Here is a 10,043-nt window from a genome sequence, read left to right as displayed (position 1 = left end):
ATAGATAAACTAATTGGTCATAGGACAAACATGTATCATTTGCATTTGTGTGCATTATTTGGTTGTGCATCTTGTATTTGGTTTGTCTAATTGAATAATTGTACCTCTATGCTCATTGAACTAATTGCCTTAACTATCCTCTCTGTTTGTGTATTCTTTATATTATTTTTTCTAGGTTTGAACAATTGAAAGATCCCTCATGCTAGCAATGGTGACGCTGAGGGTTGTTCCTGATGTGGCACTGGTTGTAATTGTTCCCTGATTGTAATTGTCTTATACCGTTTGATGCCAGTATTAATTTTGTTTTGAGATTGATTTTTGATGGTGATCTGATTTGAGTTGGATCGGAGGTCGTGTTTTGACTTGATTTGAGCCGGAGGCCGAGTTGGTTTGATTTGGACCGGAGGCTGTAATGAGATTTGATTATATGTTTGGTCGGAGACCGTAACTGATTAGGTTATGAGATATTAATTGAGCTTTGAAATTCTTATAACTAAAGAAGTGAACTTTGAATAATAAATTATTAATGTTTTGAATAGGTTCAGAAGACAAGCGATAATCACTGTAGTTAAAATCAAATCTTTTATTTATACGTATCCTCTTATGACAATTCTTAAAAATCTCTTATTGAGAACCCTGTAAAGGACGATGTTCTCACCCCCTACAGATTTTTCTTTTCAGGAAGGACGAAGAGTTTAAGGAATTTTTTTCCGCATCTGACTGCGTTCTATATTATTGTATACATATTAGTTATAGTTTTTCCTCGTCTTTATTATTATATTTTTGTAAGAGAGATAGGAGTTGTAATGATGTGTATGGGGATTGTGTATGATGCATATTTGTAAATTATTTGTATAAAAAATTTTGTATATATATATGTATATTTGTAAAAAAAAATATTTTCGATTTTTTTTTAAAAAAAACAACAACACCACTTAGAATTAAAAACTCTCATTTTATTATTAAGTATAAAAAAATCGTCGTAATATTCTAACTATCAAAGCAACGCAGCCAGAAGCCTAACATTTTAGTAAAATGTTACCAGACACGGCTTCTTGCTACGACAGAGAATGATCACCGTTTGGAGGCAGCCTAACAACGTAAATGGGAGTAGAAGAGAAAGCAGAGGATTGTGCTGTTTTTTTTTTTTTTTTTCAAATTTACGACTAACAGTAAAAAGTGAGAATAAAATTAGGTTTCGATAAGAATGTGAGATGTTTTTATGTTACTGAATTTTTTATTATTGTTCACACCAAAATTGGCTGATACCTTAATTGATTTTCTATATTTTTCTGCATTTTCATTACGCAACCAAGCTACATCTCCAAATTGTTTTTGCTCTATTTCATGAAAGTGTTCAGTCCTTTTGAGAGAGATCAACATATGCTGAATCAAAACGGAAGGAAAATCCAAGACAAACAAAGATGAACCACTCTTGCTAGCAAGTGAGATTAGAGTGCGACAGAAATGACAATGACAAAGACACATGTGTATTTTTGAAGCACAAGCAGAGACCTCACCATTCACCAACAAAATTCCATAGCCACTGTTATCTTCACCAACACCACAATTCATGCAAAGCTATTATCCCTTCGACTTTTCAATATTAATCCGTTTCCTACATTTTCCTCTTTTTTTCAGTGGCTCTGCTTCTGCCAAAGCGTTTAACTAACTGCCACTGCCACATACTTCTTTTTTTCCGCATCAGACAAAATAATATTAATAAAAAAAATAACACCTTACAATATTGATTTGTCAGACACGTATAACATTGAGAACGAGTTTTGTATTTGACACTTAGCACTTTCACACTAAAGCGTGGGTGGTATCTACGCTTAGACTCGTTTATTCTTCTTCTTCTCAGTCCACAAACTCTCTTCGGTTCCCCAAAGTGAAGCTTCATAGTTCATACCACTTTTTACAGGTATTACTTCTATCGATTCCGATCTTTCTACACTACCCACTTGCAATTACAAGTTAAAAATTGAATCTTTTTCCTTTTGGATTAACTGGGTTTGTGTCACTTGAAATGATACTTGATTCCATTATCCTAATTCTTCTTATTCTTGTGTTTAACTGGGTTTTCTTTGAATGATTGATAGTATGTTATTATTGTTATGTATCTTACCGTTGTCCACTGGCCTCTGTAGTTCCTTTGTAATCATTCAATTTTATATTTTATATGTTCAGAATTTCCAATGTCATTTTCACAAATTGGACGTGGGATCCTTTTTTTTTTTTTCTCTCTTTTGGGCAAATTTGTTGACGCTGCATTTGACGATGTGTGTTCCATGTGGCATATTGGATGAATAAATGAGTTATTATATCATAAATTAGAACCATGATAATGATATATCTGTGAATGATTCTATTAACTTGTTTCATCTAACTATTAAGCATTTTTCTTTGATGAAGTTATGGCCAAGAAACCGAGGTCTAGTAAGTAATAATATTGGGGCTCTATTGTTTGCTTTTCAACATTTTCTTCACTGGTTAGCTTGAGGTCTGTTATTCTAGAATCAATTTAGAGTGCAGTGGCCACTACCGGCATCACTTTAATTTGTTCGAAATACGAAAATTAAAATAATTTCATATGTATCATAATACTGTATTTTTTGTGCTGCTTAATTCCAAGAATCATGGAGTTTCTCAGTCTTTTTCTTTTTCGTTATATGAGCTACCCTGGTAGATAAATGGTTTAATTTGTTGATAATTTTTTTTTAATTGTTATTGTTATTATTATGCAGATATATCTGTAAGAAGTTTTCTGCTTCACCATGCCACCAAAGCCCTTAGACTATGAGTCTATAAATGAAAACGTGAAGAAGAGTCAATATGCTGTCAGAGGTGAATTATACCTTCGAGCTTCTGAGCTTCAGAAGGAGGGCAAAAAGGTAAAATAGGATTTCTTGTCCAGCCTATGTATGGAGACTGTTATTTGTTTGCCTTGGATTAAGCTTAATTAAGCTCCTTTTAAAAAATAGCTTAAACAATAAATGCTTATATTGAAAGTAGCTTATAAATAAGTTATTGTGTGTTTGGTTTTTTTAGTTCTAAAAGTGCTTATTTTAAAAGAAATGTGATAAAAAAAATTTTATTATGAGAGAAGTTATTTTTTTTAACTTTTCTATAAGCACTTAAATAGTTTCTTAGAAAGCTACAATTTGGTTTTGAAAACTGCACCAGACATTAAGACTACCACTTTTCATAAGTCAAAAGCTCAAAAAAGTAACTTTTGAAGCTTCCCAAACGGGCCCTCAATGGTTGGAGAAGGAGAAATTGTCCATGATCATCGAATTCATTTCATCAAACTTGTTTTCGATTTGACAGTATAAAGGAATATATTGTTTCCTACAGGATGAATACATTCTATTAAGTAAGACAATAAATTCTGCTTTAGCATCTTGTTCAGGTATCCTGATATGTTTTAGATGTATACATAAGTGTGAGCAAGTTTGATAATATGCAGTTGTTTCATACATGTTGTCCTTCTTGAAGCTATATGACATGTCTTACCTGCGCCAAGTTGGCAATCGTTCATGTTTGTAGAACTTTTTGAAATTAAATCAGTTTATATATGTGCAAATCAATTCTGAACCGTGAGAGTATATGGTTTTCACAATTATCAATACCTTAGTTATGATTACTGATTACTTTCTTTGTAGCAAAGTTGGTTGCTCAAAAGATATTTGGATTCATGTAATATTTATACTGACTTATTTTCAATCGATGACAGATTATATTCACCAATGTTGGCAACCCACATGCTTTGGGACAGAAACCACTGAGCTTCCCCCGCCAGGTTCAGCATAACTATCATAATTCTACTTTTAACTGATCCAATGCGAAGGGTAAGCTATTTTTAACTGTTGATTATGCTAAACATCTGAAATTTTTCTATTGCAGGTGGTTGCTTTGTGCCAGGCACCATTCCTACTTGATGATCCTAATGTTGGTCTGTTATTCCCTGCTGATGCAATTGCAAAAGCCAAACATTATCTGTCAATGACTGGCGGTGGTTTAGGTATTGATATGTAAACCAACTTAAATGAACAATTTGTTTCGTTTTTGATGTAATGCTTTGCATCTTATGTTATGATACCATTGATTATTTAAGCATTTGCTATAGAAAGCTTAAACTGTAAGCTAGTGCCTGGAACTAAAGACTACATTGCTGAAACAATGCCACCAACCAGCTGAAATCTCTTTAATTGCTTTTTTAAGGAACCTTTTGCCAATGGGATTTCCTTTATAAATAAAGCTCAAACTGTACTAATTGCTTCCAATAGTCTTAGAAAGTTTTCAGAACTAGCAGGCACTCCTTATCTTGCAGATATTTATTGCTGTTTTGACATTCTAATTTACACATCTTACTATTATAATTTGGTGTTCACCTATTCATCTCATTATAACAGAGGAGTAAAGATTTTTCTATTTATTAGAATCTCCAGTAATTGACTGCCGTAATGGTATATTTTAGGTGCTTACAGCGACTCCCGCGGCATTCCAGGAGTACGGAAGGAAGTGGCAGAGTTCATACAAAGGCGTGATGGTTACCCCAGGTATTTATTTATCCTCCATACTTTTACTCAGCCATTTGTTATCCTGCCTTTCGTCATGGTAAGGCTTTAAAGCTAAATTTCGAAGTCGATTAATGAAGATGTTAATTGTTGTTGCTCCATTCACAGTGATCCAGAGCTTATTTATCTCACTGATGGTGCTAGCAAGGGTGTGATGCAGATCTTACAAACTATAATTGGAGGTCAAGGGGATGGGGTAATACAGTCTTTTTATCATTTTATTACTTCAGATATCTATATCCATTGCCATTTTTTTAGTATTGCCTAACACTTCCTATTGCCAGATTTTGGTTCCAGTCCCACAATACCCGCTCTACTCCGCAACAATTGCTCTCCTTGGTGGTTCTCTTGTTCCATACTACCTAGAAGAGACTGCAAACTGGGGTCTAGATATCAATGAACTTCGTCAGTCGGTTAACCAGGCTCGCTATAAAGGAATAACTGTAAGTGTCCTGGCGTTTCTAATGTGGTATTTTCCGCTGTTTCTAGAATCTAGATTAAACTCATAATGAATCCAGAAGCTCATAGGCTTGAATGAAGAGGATAGTAAACAATCTAAAGAGAATGAACCTTCTTGAACTGAAACTGTATTTTGTCGATACTTTTCTTGTTCCTGTCCCTTGTTATGGTGACAACCACCACTAACTTGGCTGGTTGCCTCATCCAACGGATGAATGAAAAAGAATCTTCCTGGATGTAGTTATAATAGGAAGATTCTTTTTGTGCCAGAGATGGAATAATCTATGATGAATTAGTAGCTGCTATATTGATTAAAACTCAGCGTCTTTCTGATAAGTTCTTTATCATTTGTCAAAATCTCATATCCATTGTTCTTTGACGGAAGCAACAAAATTATGATACTTTGAAATTTGATCAGGTTAAAGCAATGGTGATCATAAATCCTGGAAATCCTACTGGACAATGCCTTAGTGAAGCTAATCTAAGAGAGGTTTTGCAATTTTGTTTTGAAGAAAATTTAGTCTTGCTTGGAGATGAGGTTTACCAGCAGAATATATATCAGGATGAACGACCCTTCGTTAGTGCCAAAAAGGTATACTTTGCTGTTTGCTGTTCCTCTGATCTAATGTTTTTGCATCAATCGTTAACTTGATCTAACCTTAATATTTCTTTACATAATAAGGTTCTGATGGACATAGGCCCTCCTTTAAGCAAGGAAGTCCAGCTTATTTCTTTTCACACTGTGTCTAAAGGATATTGGGGTGAATGTGGACAGCGTGGAGGATATTTCGAAATGACCAACATTCCTCCCGAGGTTTGTCTATTATATTAAACATTACTACATTTCCTTGAAGTATTTGAGTTTCAAGCTTGGATTCTACCAAATTTGGGATATGTATATCAAGATATCATTGTTAAAATATGATATTGCTACATCACTGATGATTTACTATGATTATCACTCTTTGTTGCAGACAGTTGATCAGATCTATAAAGTTGCATCGATATCACTCAGTCCTAATGTTCCAGCACAAATATTTGTGAGTGCTGAATATTTTTGTGATATTTTAATTTGGACTCCATATTTCTTTCTGTAATAGTTGACTATTGAATATCCATCTCCTTTCCCTCTCACTGCAGATGGGGCTTATGGTCAATCCACCTAAACCAGGAGATATTTCTTATGACCAATTTGTTAGGGAAAGGTAATATTGGCAAGAATAATCCGCTAAATATTAAATTTCTATGTAGTGAATTGACAAATATCTATGATATGCAGCAAAGGAATACTCGAATCGTTGAGGAGAAGAGCAAGGATCATGACTGATGGATTCAACAGCTGCAGAAATGTTGTTTGTAATTTCACAGAAGGTATAAATGATAGTGTTCCTTGTTGCATGTTTCTTCTTCAACCTATGGTTGTCTTAGCTTATTAGTAATGCGAGGAGTTTTGGTCAGGTGCAATGTATTCATTCCCTCAAATTCGGTTGCCGCCAAGAGCTATAGAGGCTGCTAAACAGGCTGGAAAGGTTCCAGATGTGTTCTACTGTCTAAAGCTTTTGGAAGCCACTGGCATATCCACTGTTCCTGGTTCAGGATTTGGACAGAAAGAAGGGTACATAACATATCCATTATTTTTTCTCGTATTCATCCCTTATTTAGAATTAATTCCAATTTTTAGGAAGTGATCCTACATGCCTACTCTGTATTGCTGTTATGCATTGAAAAAATTGATGGGAATTGATCCATTCATGTAAATATCTCACATGACTTTTACCATTGATGAGGAAGGTGAGGCCTAGTATAGGACCCATGGAATCTAATCGATCGCGAACTTTAATAAATGATCCTATCATGTAAAATTTTCATATCAGAGGATCCGTTTATGAGTTCACTAGGAAAGGCATACACAATCATTTTTCCATGATCATGAATGAAAATTAATGGAGCAACTCTTTCTAGGTTTATTATGTGGTAATATTGGGGTTTAATCAAACGCATTCAATTTTAAAGTATTTTACGCAAACATTCAATTATGTATCAATTATGTATTGCTACGTCAGTAGAACTAGCTACGAACTATTTTAAAAGTTTAGAAATACATGCATTTGATTGAATGAACTGATAAATATGGACACAGAAAATACCTGTTACCAATGGTTTCCTATTTTTATTTTCTAATGCTTTATTTGTGCCAAACATTTTTTGCATATAGGGTCTTCCATTTGAGGACAACCATTTTACCTGCTGAGGAAGACATGCCTGCTATTATGGATAGTTTCAAGAAGTTCAATGATGATTTCATGGAGCAATATGAAGATCATAGAGGTTACTCACGGATGTAAACAAATCCTGGGGTGGAAAAGAAAAAGGTTGCATTATACTCTCATTGCACATTTTTAAAGCAGTTCAGTCTCTCTTAAAAAGCATGAACTCCTCTTAATGAGGCTTCTACTTGTGAACCTTATACCTTCTTCTATATCATTCTGAACTGCTAATCTTTATTTCATGTATATTTAATCTTCCTTGTATCTTTACTATGTTGTGACAATACAATCATCTTGAATTTCATATACTTCTATATTAATTTCTTGTGTCATATAAATATGGTGTGTGTTGGTAGAGGAAGGTTCTTTTGGAATAGAAAATTCTATGAAATTGCTTTTTCTTCTCTTTTCTTTTTTGGCCCCCTCCTCTATCATGTTGTTAATATAATTAATTGCGGCATAAAATGAAATATTCCTGGACAATAAATGTGACAAATGAGAATGACAACTACACATACCTTTTCCTTTGACTTCAAGTCTTCAGTAAAATTATTTGATAAAGAAAACAAAAAAGTAAAACTGTAAAGTTCTTTTTCTTGGTTGGTTACTTAGTTATGATTAAAGATATTCTTGGAAAGTGTTAAGATTAAAGATATTCTCTAATAATTGCCTCTCCTATATTTCAAATACCAAAATTTTTCACATATAAGAAATTAAAGCACTTCTTGAATGGTAGTTGCATTCTCAAACTATCTAAAGGCCTTGTTGGCACAAAATCTGGTACTGTTCCATGACTTATACATAATGGAATAATTGGTACAACAATGACAGTTGCAAAATATGTGCAACGGGATATAATTTATTAACTTTTGTATTCTTTTGAAATTGGATAGTATTATTACTTCAAACTCTCAGGATATTTCTTCACATTGTTATTCCAGAAATGGATTAATTGGCATAGACATAGGCCTTTCTTTACTAGGTTGTAAAGCCATGGGAATCAAGATTTAAAGCTATTATTAAGATAAGATATGGAATATAATATGGGACATTTTAAAAGTTACTTTAAGCTTTTTTCGATTCTTTTTGCTCCATTTTATTCATATACACTTTGGTTTATGGTAAATTCTATGATGCCTATAATTTGGTGTTTAATTTTTTTCTAGCTTATTTTTTATGACAAATTTTAAATATTTAATAATTATTTATTTTTATATTTTAAAATCAAATATTAATTTTTAACTTTTTTTAGTAAATTAGACAAACACTTTTAAATATAATAACAATCATCTACTTTGATTTGCTATGAATGCATGTCAAACCAAATTAATTTACCTTGAAACTCATTCCAATTTAAGTTGAACGGGAATACGAACTTATTTCGATGATTTTCATTCAATTCTCATATTGTAGTATATGACTATTGTTTATTTATGAAAAAGTCGTCTAAAGAAGAGTTATACTGTTTATCATTTGAAATCCGAGACTTAAATCTTTTCACCAAATATTTGCTTCAAACAAAAAAAATCGTGAGTCTACATTAAAATTTAAAACCCTTATTCGATTGTTTAAATCGTTTCAAAATTGTTCTTTAGCATTGTAAGATATCAGGCCTGAGCTTGAAGGAGGAGAGTAGTATAACAACCAGATTTTTAACAACGGATTTCTTAACCTCTATATATTAGGATTGGTAAAATTTGAATGACGCAGTTAAATTTAGTTTGATGAACTGATTATGAATATACAAAAAAAAATAATATTTTATAGTAATAATAATAATTTATTTAATAATAATATTTTTAAATAATAATATTTTAATATATTAATATTTTATTAATTTATTTTGATGATTCACTCTAAATATTTTATTAATTATTAAAAATTTATTAAAATTTTATTAAACATAAAAACATAAGGAATTTTATTAAAATTTAAGAAAAGAAATAAGAAAAAAATCTTAAAAATTGCTTAAGATGACGTATCATCAACAAATAATCCCGATCTTATTAATAATTTCCAAGTTTTTACTCATTTTTTTCCCTTCAAATGGAGCACTAGCGGCTCAGTAATACTGTATGATCATGCAGAGAGGTGATGGATGATATCATGCATTTTGACAACATTCAGCTTGATCCGAGTTTTGATGACCTAGAGTGTTATTCCCTCGTCTTTGTAGTTTAGAGAGATTAGGAGATATCATATATATATATATATATATATATATATATATATATATATATATATATATGTAAATAGTTAATAGCTATCTACTCCTAGTTATGTTAATCAACATGCGATGTATGTATATGAAAGTTCTGATTCTACTTCATCTGTTATTATCTGTGATTTTATCTTTGAATATTTCTGCTTATCGAACGAAAAAATTAAAAAAAAAATTTGGCAAAATAACTGCACTTTAATACCAAAACAGACTCATATAATAAATATTAGTTATTAAATAGGAAAGTAAGTTAGTAACGCCTAACTTCTAGTGTGACCATGACTTGCTAGAAATTGGGTCGGTACAATTTGATGAGCAATTCGTCATTAGGGTTGCGTTTGTTTACAGAGACAGAACACTGAGACAGGGACACAGAGATACATGATCGTGTTTGGCAGAGGAGACATGGACAGAGACAATGTATCCAGAGACACTGAATTAGTGTATTTTGTGTCCATCCTGACAAGAAGGACATGGAGACACTAATAAGAGACACAACTTATTTTTTATTTTTTC

At 32.4% G+C, this 10,043-nt stretch overlaps 1 protein-coding gene across 1 annotated transcript; it reads left to right on the top strand.

Annotated features, from left to right (window-relative positions):
- Positions 1-1,124: 1,124 nt before the first annotated feature.
- AOAT2 (alanine-2-oxoglutarate aminotransferase 2) lies at positions 1,125-7,626 on the top strand. Its single transcript, XM_016346931.3, has 14 exons — positions 1,125-1,924; positions 2,748-2,894; positions 3,737-3,802; positions 3,907-4,024; positions 4,481-4,562; positions 4,689-4,776; positions 4,865-5,023; positions 5,458-5,631; positions 5,722-5,853; positions 6,014-6,079; positions 6,180-6,244; positions 6,319-6,410; positions 6,498-6,654; positions 7,255-7,626. Exons 2-14 carry the CDS (start codon positions 2,778-2,780, stop codon positions 7,382-7,384), a joined length of 1,446 nt encoding a protein of 481 aa, XP_016202417.1. The 5' UTR covers positions 1,125-1,924; positions 2,748-2,777; the 3' UTR covers positions 7,385-7,626.
- The last annotated feature ends 2,417 nt before the right edge of the window (positions 7,627-10,043 follow it).

This window comes from Arachis ipaensis, chromosome B5 (assembly GCF_059453495.1).
Source record: "Arachis ipaensis isolate K30076 ecotype BB chromosome B5, ASM5945349v1, whole genome shotgun sequence".
In the NCBI taxonomy this organism is placed as follows: domain Eukaryota; kingdom Viridiplantae; phylum Streptophyta; class Magnoliopsida; order Fabales; family Fabaceae; genus Arachis; species Arachis ipaensis.
This window is presented reverse-complemented; position numbering and strand designations above follow the sequence as displayed.

Coding starts and splice junctions, on each gene's coding strand:
- AOAT2 (XM_016346931.3), top strand. CDS start 2,778: ATGCCACCAAAGCCCTTAGACTATGAGTCTATAAATGAAAACGTGAAG. Junction 4,777..4,864: donor TTGGAGGTCAAGGGGATGGG/GTAATACAGTCT, acceptor TCCTATTGCCAG/ATTTTGGTTCCAGTCCCACA. Junction 6,245..6,318: donor GACCAATTTGTTAGGGAAAG/GTAATATTGGCA, acceptor TATGATATGCAG/CAAAGGAATACTCGAATCGT.